The sequence below is a fragment of the Argiope bruennichi genome, chromosome X2, assembly GCF_947563725.1.
Source record: "Argiope bruennichi chromosome X2, qqArgBrue1.1, whole genome shotgun sequence".
Taxonomy (NCBI): domain Eukaryota; kingdom Metazoa; phylum Arthropoda; class Arachnida; order Araneae; family Araneidae; genus Argiope; species Argiope bruennichi.
Window position 1 is genome coordinate 19,685,499 of NC_079163.1, and position 16,660 is coordinate 19,702,158.

Sequence of the window (16,660 nt, forward strand, 5' to 3'; positions counted from 1 at the left end):
AACATTATGAAGTATAGTAATCCATTGGGAACTTTGAAGTTACTTTTTATAAACATATCGTTGTTGCTTCATATAATCTCTTGTGTGTTCAATAGATTGCTGAGTATTGGACATAAAAACGAAGACCTTTTTTTCCGAAGTTTCGATGGATCGTTAAAAAAAACAAAAGTAAAGGACAGAATGAACTTTTTTTTATCAAAAATTGTATGCTAACATGGTTACTTTTATACAAATTGTCATGAATATTTGAGCATTTAACGTGTCTGCAAACCAAGTGCCCAATCCCCTCTTCGAAGAACGTTGCAGGTAGTGATGCGAAATACGCCTTAACGTTCCTTTGAAGCTCCTATACAGTTTGGAAGCTTTTGATTCTGAGCTAGTTCTTCAATTCAGAGAAGAGATGAAAACCACTCGGTTCTAAGATGCGTTCTCAAAGAAAGGAGACAAGAACACAGATCTGTCACATTTAACATGTCTGCGAACCACGTTCCCAATCCCATCTTCGAAGAACGTTGCAGCTAGTGATGTGAAATACGCCTTAACGTTCCTTTGAAGCTCCTATACAGTTTGGAAGCTTTTGCTTCTGAGCTAGTTCTTCAATTCAGAGAAGAGATGAAAACCACTCGGTTCTAAGATGCGTTCTCAAAGAAAGGAGACAAGAACACAGATCTGTCACAAAAGGGGATTTTGCTCAACGAATTGATCAAGCAGTTCAAAAGAAACGGATTATGGTCGGATTCTAAGCAACGAGTTAACCAGCATGCCAAAATTACGATTTCAGAGGTTGAATTTTTTAAGCATTTATGCTCCTTATTTTTCCCATAAAAAATCTCAAAGCTCTTCTAGATTAATGACGAACTTCAAAGGAACTTTTAAGGTTCATCTAGTATCACTGGGGGCAACGTCCTTCGCAGAGGAAAACGGAAATCTGGACCACAGATATGATAATTCCCCGAATCTTCAAGGCTATTATGTCGAAAAGTAACCATATTTGCACATAACCTTTGGTATATGTCGAAAAGTAACCATATTTGCACATAACCTTTGGTATATGTCGAAAAGTAACCATATTTGCACATAACCTTTGGTATATGTCGAAAAATAACCATATTTGCACATAACCTTTGGTATATGTCGAAAAATAACCATATTTGCACATAACCTTTGGTATATGTCGAAAAATAACCATATTTGCACATAACCTTTGGCAATAAATTCATTTTTCTCTCTTCTATTCACTTTTCTTATCCTCCATCAGAGTTGGAAAAAAAAAAAAAAAACAGCCCTTGTATACCCAGAAAACAGTTAAGAAAAAAAAGTTTTTTAACCAAAAAATGTCAGCCTAAATGATGTATTACAAAGAGTAACTTTAAAAAAATCATTAAAAAGCATTGAAACTAGAATCTCAATCATTACACATAAAAAAGGATTGATGATGAAGGAGGCCTAAATTTTGGATCATAGGATCCATAACTCTTTTCATACATAACAAAATAAATTATATACTAAAATATCTTTTTTGATATTATGCATTTCAAGATAGAAAGAGAAGTGACATAAGCAACAAATTAATTATCTAAATCTGTGTTTATAAAGGAAAAGTAAAATAGCATTATAAATCGAATCGATAACAAGTAATAATCGATAAATCGATAATCGATAACTGTCAGTTTTTGTTTTTTAATTTGTGGTAGAAGGTTGTTCACTGCCAAATGATGTTTTCTGGTTCCAGTATCACACCATCCCATGAAAAGTATCCTGTTCACACGTGACGTTTCCTCTTGCTGTTCAATGTGTTTCAAAACTGTTTCAATTTTATTTACTCCATCCTTATAGACCATTTAATGTCTCTACGTCCCTTTGCTGCTTTTCAAGCTCGTTCCTTGGAAAAATTCTATTCCATCTAATCGCCATCATAAAATACAGAATGCCAAGTATGATATTTCGACAGACTGAAGCACACCCAAAAAAAAAGGCACAAAAATAAATGAAAGTGATCAATAAACACAATGGTTTGTATATTTCGAAGTTTCGGAAATTTGAATCTGCACGCCCTCTAGGATTTTACATACCTGATTACATCGACCTATAAAATGTGAAGCTAACGCTCGCAAAAAAAATAAAGCATTTGTAAATTTCGCATTTAATTTACATTTTTTTATGCTTTGTAGCAAAGGTTAATAATCTGAGGTCTGAAATTTTTATTATTTTATATTTATGCTGAATCATATTATCCTCACTTCATTTGGAGTTTATTACTAATTTTTTCTTTCAGCAGTATTTTTATTTTGTGTTTGGCATAATTTTTTTGTTAGTGGGTCACTACTTGTTTAGGTCGATTTTAGTGATTAGTTTTGATTTGAGTGTTCGGGAACATTATGGATAGAAAGGATCCCACTTCAAGGAAACAAAACTTTTAATGTTGCTATATATTTACATCTAAAATGTACTACAAATAACAATGTCATTGTGTATGAGATTTCTATTACAACTTTCGTTAATTAAACCATGGCAATTATATTCAAGATACTATTAACAAGATAACAGTCCATTTAGACTGTCACATCTTCATGTTAGTTCAGAACCCATATCGGATATAGGAAATATCAGGTAGTTTAATATCTAATAGTGACATTACTGTATTTATGTTTAGATTTATTACCGCGTAATAAGTTTATTATCTTATTGAAAATCTCAAAATTGATGATCAAACCAATCAGAAAGTTTTACTACTTCTAATTTTCATTCTTGTATTGATTTGATATAGATACATTGCAAGGAAATTATTAATTATTCATTATCCGTAGATCTGAAGTTATATAATCGAATTGAAGATAAAAACTTCACCAAGAATTAAATTCATGATGGGAAATGCTGCTTTGACAGTTGGTCTTGTGATGGATTTAATGTAATGCCAAGTGAAAACACTTTTAGGTTATTACATTAAATCAATACACTATTTACTAATAAATACATAATTTATTCAACGACAAATTGCTTTTAATAAATTATTTATGACAGTAATAACTGAGTAACCTTTGGTCTAGGTTAACTTTGGAGCTGTCCTGTGCCATGAAATTCGAAGCCTATCCTCATGACACCCAGAACTGTTCAATGATGATCGAAAGCCGTAAGTACGTTGATAAATACATTGCATGGCTTTTCTGCTCAGATCTCAGTATTTCTCATATTTAAGGTATCTGTCTACGTCTAAAAGGCCACTTTTGGTCAAAATTCACAATTTTTTTTTTATTTTTTTATTTTAAAGTGCATTTATTTAGCTTTCTAAATCTGTATTTATTTTTCTCCTACGATTGATAGAAATGGAGATATGAAGATTTATGTAATTCAAAAGAGTCGAAAACGAAACCGGAAGTGCTTACCGGAAGTTGAATGTTTTTCGTCGTTTCATCAAACATACGCTCCTAAAATCATAAATTAATTATTTTTTTAAATTTATACAAAACTATGTGCAAGCCACCTAAATTTGAATTAATTTTCAGCTCTTTATATACAGAAAAGATTGGCAATAGCTGCTTCTCGAACATTGTTTACGTTTGAAAACATCTGCTCGTCTCGTGTTATATGTTTATTTACTTTGCTTTTTCGAGTGAATACAGCTTAGTTTGATTTGAATATTTATTGCTTTTTGTTTAAAAAGTGTTTTAAATGGGTGGAAAAAGCATTAACAGAAGTAAGAAACGAAAGTTTCATGGAAATAGGCATTCTTCTTCCATGCAAGCTGCAGACTCTGATGGTGTATCAGATTCAAAACAAAAGACTTGCAGCGAAAAGAAACTGCTGAATTCGCAGTTATGTGAAGATAATGTTCCTGATTTGAAAACAAATAACCTTTCTGGATTTCGAATTATGGATATCGAGATATTAATAAGTGTTTTTACTCTTTTATGTTGTCCTTTATGCTTCAAAAGCAACTTGTATTTGATAGAGGATTCTACCTTTGGATTGTGTTCGAATTTCTGCCTCAAATGCAAGAATTGCTCCTTTTACAAAGGTTTTTCTTCATCTAAAAAGAAAAACACATCCAATGAAATAAACACTCGACTTGTGTGTGCACTTAGAATCATTGGAAAGGGTTATACAGCTGGAAAGAAATTTTTTGCTACCCTCAATTTTCCATCTTTTCTTTCCAAACAAGCATTCAGAATGCAGGAACTGAAGCTTCTTCGTGCTGCTCGTTCTGTTGCAGAAAATTCAATGAATATTGCTGCTACTGAGTTAAAAGACAATAAAAACCCTGCTGCTATTACTGAATGTGGTGTATCTGTTGATGGAACATGGCAACGGAGAGGGTTTTCATCACTGAATGGAGTAGTGAGTGCAATCTCTGTGACATGTGGTAAGGTGCTGGATATTGAAGTGATGTCTCAGTTTTGCCAATGGTGTCACACGAAAAAGCTGAATTTATCATGTGCATCAAAACATCAGTGTGCAAATCATAAGGGTTCATCTGGAAGTATGGAAGTGCTTGGTGCTTACAGAATATTTGAGCGTTCCAAGAGTTTTCGTAAACTCATTTATTCACAATACTATGGAGATGGTGACTCTAAGGGCTATGATACAGTTAAAGACATTTATGGGAAAGATTCCGTTTCAAAACTGGAATGCATTGGCCATATTCAGAAGCGAGTAGGCACTCGTTTGAGAAAATTAAAGTCATCGAATAAATCTCTTGGTGCCAAAGGGAAATTAACAGACTCCTTCATAAATAAGTTGCAAAATTACTATGGGATAGCAATTAGAGCTAATGCAGGGAATTTATTGCAAATGCTGAGTGCAACCATTGCTGCATTTGCTCATACATGTTCTAATAATAAACATCCCATGCATGGACAGTGCCCAACAGGAAAGGACAGTTGGTGTAAATATCAACGTGCAATTTCCTGTGGAAAAAAATTCAAAGAAACAAATGCAGGTCTTCCAAAGAACATTATTAAAATCATTAAGCCAACATATATGCAGCTATGCGATCAAAACTTATTGAAAAAATGCTTACACGGTAAGACTCAAAATGCCAATGAAAGCTTCAATAATCTTTTGTGGACAATAATTCCCAAAAACACATTTGTGGAGCTACAGACTTTACGTTTGGGAGCATCAATAACTGCAATAATTTTCAATGATGGATTTTATGGTCTCTTGGCAATTTTTTTTGATCTGGGAATAACTCCTGGGGATTATACCCTGAGACACTTCCTTTCTCTCGATAAAGAAAGAATCATCACGTCAAAAAGGCAGTCATTGGGTACAACAAAAGTTGCCAGGAAAAAATTAAGAGCTGTTAGAAAGAAGAAAACAGATAAAATTGTTAACAAAGAAGGTGTATCATATAAATGTGGTGAATATTAATAAAAATAAAGAGAGATATTTTTCATAAAACACAATTAAAAACTTTAAATGCATTTTTTGAGGAACTTTAATTTTGTAAAAATTTTGATACGCAAAACATGATATCTCAAAATATTATGAATATTTTTTAATGAAATTTTGTATGTATGTTATTTATACTATCCTAAAGGCAATGAACTAGGATTATAGTTTTGAGATGAATAGTTTTTTATTTAGAGCTCATTAATGTTGTTTATGCATAAGAATTTTGATAAATTTTCAGTTAGGAAATACTCGAACTGCTATAACTTTCTTATAAATGCAAATATTTCTTAGATCCTAGTTCATTGCCTTCACTAAAGCTCTAACTATATTTTGTAGAAAAAGAATTTGAAAATTTTGATTAGAATTCTTGTTAGGATGTTTTGCGTTTTACACCAATTTTCACAGTTTTTTACCCAAATTTCCCCATTTGACTGAGTTGCAAATTACATAAAACTTTTTAAATGGTATTATTCATTGTTTTGAATTGCAATAACCTAAAAAATAAACTAAAAATGAAAATTAAACAGTTTTTTCAAAAATTTGTCTTCGCACGTAGACAGATACCCGAATTTGTTTTGTAAGTCTCTAATAGTAAATTACACAATAAAATAGAAAGCTTGTAATAAAATGTTTATATCTAACTTTTAGTCTCTTTAAATAGTTTTTGTATTTCTTCAAGACGAAATATTAATATAAGTAACTACAATAATTAGTGTTAGGTAGCAGAGCCTGTTGCACAATATTGTACGATATTATATGATATTAATCAATATTCCACAATATTATACAACATTGCGATTATTAATCATTGTCGTACAATATTGTAAGTATTTGTGTGCTACTAGGAAAACAATCTATAATCTTTCTTATTTAATTATAATAAAAATTGAATCCGAAAGATCTTCTTGTAGTCTGATGCACAATATTGTTGATGCCTGTTGTACAATATTGTACGATATTATATGATATTAATCAATATTCCACAATATTATACAACATTGTGAATATTAATCAATGTTGTACAATATTGTACGTATTTGTGTGCTACTAAGGAAAAAAAATCTATAATCTTTCTTATTTAATTATAATAGAAATTGAGTCCGAAAGATCTTCTTGTAGTCTGATGCACAATATTGTTGATGCCTGTTGCACAATTTTGTACGATATTATATGATATTAATCAATAGTCCACAATATTATATAACATTGCGATTATTATTCAATGCCGTACAATATTGTAAGTATTTGTGTGCGACTAGGGAAAAATATCTATAAACTTTCTTATTTAATTATAATAGAAATTGAGTCCGAAAGATCTTTTTGTAGTCTGATGCACAATATTGTTGATGCCTGTTGCACAATATTGTACGATATTATATGATATTAATCAATAGTCCACAATATTATACAACATTGCGATTATTAATCAATGCCGTACAATGTTGTAAGTATTTGTGTGCTACTAGGGAAAAAATCTATAATCTTTCTTATTTAATTATAATAGAAATTGAGTCCGAAAGATCTTCTTGTAGTCTGATTAACTTGTTACTAATTTTTATCCATTAGAGAAATAATCCGCTTTAGAGGACTGACTGTTATCACACATTGTGGAATAAAATAATGGATGAGTATTTTCTGGAGCCTATTATTCCGCGACTGATGATAATCAACAGTCGTTGTGTGTAGAATATTCAGCTTACCAACGAAAATGGCTTTCACCAACTTATTTTCATTTTGCCAAAGATTTATTGAAAATTTTAATGTATACGGGATAAATAAAACTAAAGTTCTTATTCAGATTTCTGTAGAGAAAAATCCAGTGATCTTAAGAATACCAAATCTAAGACGGAATGAATCAAAATTAAATTAATTAATAGAAAAAGAAACATCTGATAATTTATTTTTTTACTTTAGACCTTTTCATCTTTCTTTATATTAAATACAAAAATTAAATCGAGATTAGTCTGCTTAAGACAATTGTTATCTATAACAATTCGTAATTAATACTCATCATGACTATGATTGAAGTATTACAGAATGATGTATGAAATATGAGTAAAATGTGATGAATTCGTAAATGATAATGATCACGGCTGTACCCGAATCATGATACGATGACGGTTGAATAATATGCATACTAGATATCGTTCACCAATATCCCTTTTTTTTTTTCATTTGTGGAACTTCTTTACTTCATTCTTTTCACAATTATATGAAATGCATATTACCGAAATACGATGTTTTCATTATCACTGTATACAATAAATTGGGCTACTTCAATTCTAATCAAATAAAATTTAATTCGGATTTTATAATCAGTACAATTTTCGAGATGTAAAAATTCTAAAATATATATATATATATATATATATATATATATATATATATATATATATATATATATATATATATATATATATATATATATATATATATATATATATATATAGCTATCGTATAAAGTAAATGAAATAAGTGTGAATGGCACCTATAAGTATGAAGACGAAAATCATCTCCGGAAATGATAAGGAGAATAGTGAATCCAGCTTATCTCAAAGAGAAAGCATATGGATTATCTTTGATTTAAGGATGAGGAAGAATATATTTCCAATTTATTAAGACGAAGGAAGAAACTAAGTATTTCTGAAGAAAAGGAAAGAATGAGCATTTTCATTCGCTCTTAAATTGTCTCAAGTAAAGTTGATAATAAAATTGTAAAAATCTATCCTTATCCTGGAAAAGACAAACATCAGTACATTTTTTAATCAGTTATACTGATGACGCAGAACTATAAAATAGGTAACGTAACTTTTAAACTATGTTTCTGAAAGTTGGCTGAATTCCAGATACTGTTTATTTTGTTCTAATATTATTTTATAGTATTGGTTCTAATATTATTTTATAGCATTGGTTCTAATATTATTTTATAGTAATGGTTCTAATATTATTTTATAGTCTTGGAATAAATCATTCAGAAAGCTAATTTTTAGCTATGGATTATTCGAACATCCATTTTGAATAAATCGCAATTCGTAATATTATTTGAATACATCGAAAGAGACAGCAAAAATCATTTTTAACATATTTTTTGCTAAATACATATCAAATAGTTATTAACAAAACAGTTTTTTTTAAACTTGTTTATGCAACTATAACACAGCATTTTACGTATTTCTTTGTGACAGAAATAACATGAGGATTTTGAATGAAACACAAATTTTGATCATTCTGTTATTTTTCCTCATTATAAAAAAAACCATGGATATTTTTTTAAAAAATATTTTTACATTTTATTTTCAGTGTCCCATACTACTGATGATCTTATTTTCTTGTGGAATATATCAGCACCTTTAGTTGTTAGTGAAGATGTAGAACTGCCTCAACTAGATATTGTCGAAAGTTTAACTGAAGATTGTACATTGGAATATTCAACGGGTAACTCGCATTTTTTGTAATTTTCATCAACAGCTTTAATCTAGCGCATGTTCATTGGTGATTTCCCATATTTTAAAAGTTTTGGGGGTTTTTTAGAAAAAATTACCCGATATCAGAAGTTTTAAAATAACTTCTGATCCTTTATAATGGCTGTCGATCCTTGTTTGTCTTACAGTTACCGACAAACTATTAACCAAGCAAATACATACTTTTTTTTCACAAGAAGCCATCGGGGGTGGTCTCCTCAAAATTGTTTCGCATAATTTCTAAAAAAAGTGAATTTTTGTTTTAAACGAGTTTTTTTCCAACCTATTCAAAACAAAATTTAGCACAGAACTACACATACCAAACCAAAGTTGATACATTTAACCTGTTTACACATACAAATTCATCACATACCAAATTTGATACATTTAACCTGTTAACACATACGGAATTCATCACATACCAAATTTGATACATTTAACCTGTTAACACATACCGAATTCATCACATACCAAATTTGATACATTTAACCTGTTAACACATACCAAATTTGACACATTTAACCTGTTAACACATACCGAATTCATCACATACCAAATTTGATGCATTTAACCTGTTAACACATACAGAATTTGACACATTTAACCTGTTAACACATACCGAATTCATCACATACCAAATTTGATACATTTAACCTGTTAACACATACAGAATTTGACACATTTAACCTGTTAACACATACCGAATTCATCACATACCAAATTTGATACATTTAACCTGTTAACACATACCGAATTCATCACATACCAAATTTCATACATTTAACCTGTTTACACATACAAATTCATCACATACCAAATTTGATACATTTAACCTGTTAACACATACAGAATTTGACACATTTAACCTGTTAACACATACCGAATTCATCACATACCAAATTTGATACATTTAACCTGTTAACACATACCGAATTCATCACATACCAAATTTCATACATTTAACCTGTTTACACATACAAATTCATCACATACCAAATTTGATACATTTAACCTGTTAACACATACCGAATTCATCACATACCAAATTTCATACATTTAACCTGTTTACACATACAAATTCATCACATACCAAATTTCATACATTTAACCTGTTAACACATACCGAATTCATGACATACAAAATTTGATACATTTAACCTGTTAACACATACCAAATTTGACACATTTAACCTGTTAACACATACCGAATTCATCACATACCAAATTTGATACATTTAACCTGTTAACACATACAGAATTTGACACATTTAACCTGTTAATACATACCGAATTCATCACATACCAAATTTGATACATTTAACCTGTTAACACATACAGAATTTGACACATTTAACCTGTTAACACATACAGAATTTGACACATTTAACCTGTTAACACATACCGAATTCATCACATACCAAATTTGATACATTTAACCTGTTAACACATACAGAACTTGACACAACCTGTTAACACATACCGAATTCATCACATACCAAATTTGATATGTTTTACCTGTTAAATGGGTATGGCGAAATATTTCGTCATACACGAACTACCACTGCAATGGGCATTGTGACATTTTTCCTTATGAAAATTTGCCTTAATAATTTGAACGTTCCATTGTCCCCTTGTGAAACGAGTTGAACAAAAGTTCATTCCCCAGTTGTCGCGTTTACATGCTTTTGAAAGTACTGACTGACAGTCGTTCAACCCTTTGTTAGATTTGGCTCAGAATTTGATAGCTGTATACAATTGCCGCATTGAAAATAGCCAGTCGGCTTTCCATGGCCGAATGGTCTCAGCACTGACCTCATAATCAAGAGATTGTGAGTTCGAATCTCGCTAGAGACAATGTCATTCACATTCTGTGTAAATATTTCATTACTTGATTTTATGTTTTCCTTTATTTCATGTTCCAGAAGATTCTGGACATTTCTTTGGTTCACCAGACAAGTGTTCTGGACTTTTCTTACTGTCTCCAGAAAAGTATTCTGGAACTTTCCCTGCTAGTATAAAAGCACTGGATCTGTCATTCACGGTGTTCTGAGTTCAGTTAATAAATTGGTTTAATTCTACCTCTTGCTTGTGTCATTGAGTTCTAAACCATAGTATCTACGTGACACAATATAGTTGTTAAATCTGTGAACCAAATTTTATTCATCTAACTCTCTTCGTTTTGTTATTATCATTTTAACTTATATTCGAACAGCCGGACAGACAAACTTCCTCTAAATAAATGTTGCTCAAAATTTGACAGAAGTCTACAAATTTCGTATAAAGACTATATAACAAATTTGATCCGTTTAGCTCAAAGCCTTTTTGAGTTACGTTTTTCACAGAGAGACAGACGGATGAACAGATAGACAGACATTTTTCGAATTCTGGGATATCGGTAATTTGGAGATTCATCAAAATCTGGAGCTCGAATTTTTTGAAGATTACAATACTTTCTCTATGCTTCCTATCTGAGAAAGTAAAAACTCAACATTATATATATATATGTGTGTGTAATGATATTTAAAATCTAATTTAAACTTAATTCATTTCAAAAGTTTTGTCTTAAATTAGTTCTTATTAACTTCATTCTAAACTATTCTCTTATTTCCTGATTCCATTCCACTTTTTTTATTTAATTAATGCAACAAAAGCTTTGTGAAAATGCTTTGGACAACGGTTCCCACACTCCGAGTGAAGGGAAAAAATACTGTTTAGTTAAGCACGTTCTTTTAAAAGATCCCTATGATTCCCTCACTTGTGATTTGACACGTGTTAGAAATCCCTTTGAAAATCTCACAGTATATATTCACAGGGATAAAATTTTCATCAGCTTTTCCTCATTTGGTGTTGTGTCGTTCTGTGTTGTGCTCGTCGCTTCTGCTTGTGCAAAAAATCATGTCCCCCGGGACGGAAATAAAACGAAGTTAAAAAATCTAAAGTCTCTTCACTGTCTTCGTAACTGCCTTCTGCTTCAAAAATTATGTTTACATACATATATTTTAAATTTGGAATAACTGTATCAATACGTGAATATACTGAGAGAAAAACAGAACATTCAATGTAAAGTAAAACATTTTAAATTTAATTTTTTTTTTCATATTTTCTGGACAGAAAGTTCGGTCTACGCCAATGAATTCCAATTTGCATAGAAATCCAATGAATGTAAAGAAAATAATACCTAATAATCTCAAAAATATTTATTTAATATGTTCCAGCTCTTTTCTTTAACTCATCTCAAAATTCATGTAATACATTTACAAAATATCTTTTCTAAAATATGTCGACATCAATATTGTTCTTTTCTAAGCATAATTACTAAACGAAATTAGTATTTACTTAATATTAATAATAAATTAGATATTTTTCTAATATTCTGTGTAAATTTTTCACTCTCTACTCCTTATGAAACTCATTATTAAATTCTAATTTATCCTTTATTTCGCCTTGTTAACAAAGAGAATCTGAGTGCCATTGTTAATCTTCAATATAGGCACTCATAATCACTAGTTGTAAAGAAAACAACATTGAAGCAGTATAACAATACTAACTATTATTTCAATCAGTAAAGCTAAAATTTAAATTTGTTTTAGGTAACTTTACATGTCTTGCTGTTGTTTTCAATCTAAAGAGACGTCTTGGTTATCATCTATTTCACACATACGTTCCAACCACGCTCATTGTCGTGATGTCCTGGATCTCTTTCTGGATTAGACCAGAGGCTATCCCAGCCAGAGTGACTCTTGGTGTGACCAGTCTTCTCACCTTGGCCACTCAGAACACCCAATCGCAATCGTCACTCCCTCCCGTTTCCTATGTAAAAGCGATAGATGTCTGGATGTCCTCTTGCACCGTATTTGTTTTTATGTCTCTCATGGAGTTTGCAGTCGTCAACCATTACATGGGCTACACTGGAAGCAGTAAGCTTATGAGGGGATACTCTGTCGATGAACTTGATAAGGTGAAAACTTTTCTGTGGTAAAATACCATACAATATAAGAATAAATTGTTTGAAAATCCTATTTAATCTTTTTATTTAGTTAATAATTTATTACATTATTCAATGTATATATTTTGAAATTAGAGTTCCCTTTTTTTTAAAAAAAAATTATCTCAAAGAAGAAAAGAAATCGTAAAGGGATTTGCTTTTTGATGTAATATTATTTGTAAAATCATTCGTATGATTATGACCAAAATGGATGCTGGTGTATGTTGTTAACCCAAGATTTCACTTACCTAACAGGGGATGTAAAAAAATTTTGGCTTAAGCTATACATAAACACCACACATTCAGAACTGTCTCTTCTTCTATAACAAACAAAGATCAAAATACTATAGAGTTTCTTTAAATATTACAGAGAAGAACTTGGAGCAGGATAACATTTTAAGAAAAGTAAGAAGTAGAGGAAGAACAGGGAATAAACACTCTATCTACTATCAAAGTGACGTCATAACTACCTCAAGTTATAGAGAGCCCAAGAACAATGCTTCAGGCCTCAGGAAGATCATGGAGGGCCATATTCCTGTCCAGTTAGGATCAGGCAGGAAATTGTCAGCACTGATGTAATATTTTATAAACAGTTAAAATCTAAGAAAACGTCAAGTAATAGTATATCCCTTTATTAAAAACCATAAAAACATTTGGTACTTAACTTAAAAGATCTCCATGGTATAATTATCATGATTATACGATTCCACAAACTTCAAGGGCTCATTTTGTTTTTGATAAGGGGTGCCCCAATTCAGATTTTCCCAGGAATCTTTCCTCCTTTCAAATCTATCCTCCTCTACATCATATGCTATCTGCAATCTACTTTCATCCCTCAACGGCAAACAAGGAAGCTTGCCTTGAGAAACTAACAATGCTCTGCTTGTTCTTGCCTTTTATGGATAACCAAAAAACCCTCATGCTGGATTTATTAGATGGGTTATGGGGCATTGTAATCACCGATGTCACAAGTCAGCTGGTAGCTAGTCTGCTAGGGATCGAGCGAAGGGGTCACTACTTTGGGCTTGCCGCTCATGATGACCAGTTTCCTCGAGAGTGATTCCCAACGTATACTCACCGATACCGAGGACACCCAGAGCTCATGATTGCTACCTCTCGTTGAGTTCAGTGGTGGGAGGTACCATCAAGCCTAAATATCTAATAATGTCATATGGGCAAACTTAACCTTTCACCCTCCAAGGGGTAAGAAATCTAAACAATCAATTTAATTTAGAAACATCTAAATTCTGGTAGATAATCGTCCTTTCAGATTTTGACTTCAGATAATAAACTGGTTAATAAAGCTTCTCATTCCCCATTAGTAGCAGAAGACCTTTAAAAAAATAAGGGAACCAAATCTCCACATATAAGCTCTGACTCTGAATCTCCGCTAATAAACGACGTTTCTAATAAAAAGTTATCAATGAAATTAATTCATCTATGGTTGAAGATGCCATAGATGACGATCCGAATAAAAGTATTAAAGAAACTCTCTTGTTGTTGAAGAGCAGAAAGTCTCTCAAACCCAGACCACCTTCGACAAAACTATCCTGAAGTGAAAACTAAAAAGTAACCCATTCCAATGGGTTTGCTTTAAAACTGTTTATTATTCAATTTTAATTACCCCTGTCCAAGTGATACCGAGTTAAAAGACTGCAATGATTTTTCGCCTCATGTGACATCAAACTGATTTTTTAACATTTTTATTTCGATTCTGATTCCTATTTTTCACTTTTTGCCTTTTAATCGATTTTTCCTTTAACATAATTGTATTTATTTTCGAATTACATTTTATGATATTAAAAGGATATTACTCCTTTTAAATTATCTATAATTTTTATCATAAAATGGTACCCTTTTTATCACTATCTTGAAATATTTAAAAAGTCTAATAATTGTATATTTTTAGATACATATAATTACTTCAACGATACATTTGACGCGGGTAGCCAAATTCGAATCTTGAAGGAATAAACCATAATTTCCATCTATCCGTGTACTTGTACTTAATCCACAGAACTTGAAATAATGCAAAAAAAAAAAAAAAAAAAAAAAAAAAAAAAAATTCTAAGCAACCCCAAGCTGTAGGACTCCTAGGCAGTTGCCTACGTTGCTTATTTGATAATCCGGTCTTTATTGCATTCAGGAGGAGATGCAAGATTATTCTGACAGATGAACACAAAGTGACGATTTCTATTTATGTATTTTTCCCCATCCTGCAGCGAATATATCTAATTCACAAGTTGTTTACCTATTCCACATAATTTTAAAGTATTATTTTTAATAATTTTCATTCGGTTCATTGATCTAACGTCCAAACACAAAAAAGTTAAGCTAACAGCACAACTATTGTTAATTCTGATTCAGACTCATATATACATATGTAAAATGTATGTTCTTTTTCATATAATCTTGTTTTAACTTATTTAATAATAAAAATTATTATTTATAATGATTGCTTTTTATATTTCAGCTACTGCTTCAGCGAAAGAATGGCATCACTTTTCGAGGCAACAGTTTCAGCTCACCTCCCAGAACTCCCAACACTTGTTGTGACTTAGACGTAGCATTGGCAATTGACAGATTTTCCAGATTTTTCTTTCCTTTCTCTTTCTTCATTCTCAATCTTATCTACTGGTGCGCGTATGCCTTCACGTGGTCTTAAATCTATGTGCAAGAGGATATTTTACAACGGGAAACACACGGATTGAAGAGAAACATTAGTTAATTATTTAAATAAGACTTTGATACTGAAATAATTCAGATGTTTTAAGAATAGTCTTGAATTTCAACAAATGTAACATACTGAACCACCAATGAAATGTTGCCAATAAAGATTTAAAGAGGCTTTCGTACTGTAAATACAATGTGATCAGTATTTTCTTCTTCATATAAATACCCTCCAATCTATTAGAGTAATAACATCTACACAAATTTATACGTGACTGCTATTTGAAGACAGGACCAATGAGAATTTTGAGCTTTCTCTATTTAATTCTGTCCAAACATTGCTTCTTTGATAAGTTATACTTATTCTTTCCCGAAAGTGGTTATACATTGGGGGGCTGGGGGTGGTGAACCCCCCCCCCAAGAAAAAAAAAGAAAGAAGCATAAAGCAGTAAACAATCATTTCGATCAAACCTAGGCCTTGTTTTTTATTTGATGACTAGGCCATCATGAAGAGTAACACAGGCACTGTTTTTAATTATATAATGGTCATTACCGGCTCATGCGTCAATCTCTGTCGAAGGCGGTTTGATCCCTTATTAGCATAACTATCATCACCAAAGTTGTGATGATTGTTTGGGAACACCCCTACCACCACCAACAGCACCAGACGAAGTGAGAACCAACATACTGAATCAGCCCGCTTCTCATTCTCAGGCGATTCAATGGCATAGCTATGGAGAACAAGATATAGATATTTACAAATTTTCTATGCAAATTCTAATACAAAGCGGAAAAATTAACCCATTCTAGATGCAATTCACACTTGATAAATCACTAATGACTGCTAGAGATGAAAAAATCGTATTACGCCTCTGACGCCATATATTCTCGTTATAAAACTGCTCTTATTTCAGTCAAGAAATTTCCGAAAAGCATATTGTGTGGTTCTCTCTATTATCTAAAATACTTTTAAGCAATTTTATATAAATACTTATCTAAACTCTCTGTTTAATTTAAACCCGAAACATTAAAACTTGCTTATCACTCCTGAGTTGTACATACAACACTAATTAAGGAGTTAGGCTAGAATAGGATCATAAAATCACGGATAACCTGAACCATGCAGATCGCTACAATACTAGAACTTCAA

General features: G+C 31.5%; 2 protein-coding genes across 2 annotated transcripts in view; one reads left to right on the forward strand and one right to left on the reverse strand.

The window, feature by feature from the left end:
* The window catches only part of LOC129960071 (uncharacterized), a 34,828-nt gene extending 19,147 nt beyond the window's left edge, over window positions 1-15,681 (forward strand). Inside the window, exons 10-13 of the mRNA XM_056073152.1 lie at window positions 3,048-3,130; window positions 8,695-8,829; window positions 12,446-12,813; window positions 15,314-15,681. Coding sequence (XP_055929127.1) covers window positions 3,048-3,130; window positions 8,695-8,829; window positions 12,446-12,813; window positions 15,314-15,505 — 778 coding nt within the window. The 3' untranslated portion in view covers window positions 15,506-15,681. The remainder of the gene's footprint in view (window positions 1-3,047; window positions 3,131-8,694; window positions 8,830-12,445; window positions 12,814-15,313) is intronic.
* Window positions 1-16,660, reverse strand: part of LOC129960072 (amine sulfotransferase-like) — a 73,098-nt gene that overhangs the window by 52,381 nt on the left and 4,057 nt on the right. The gene's annotated exons all lie outside the window — the stretch shown is intronic.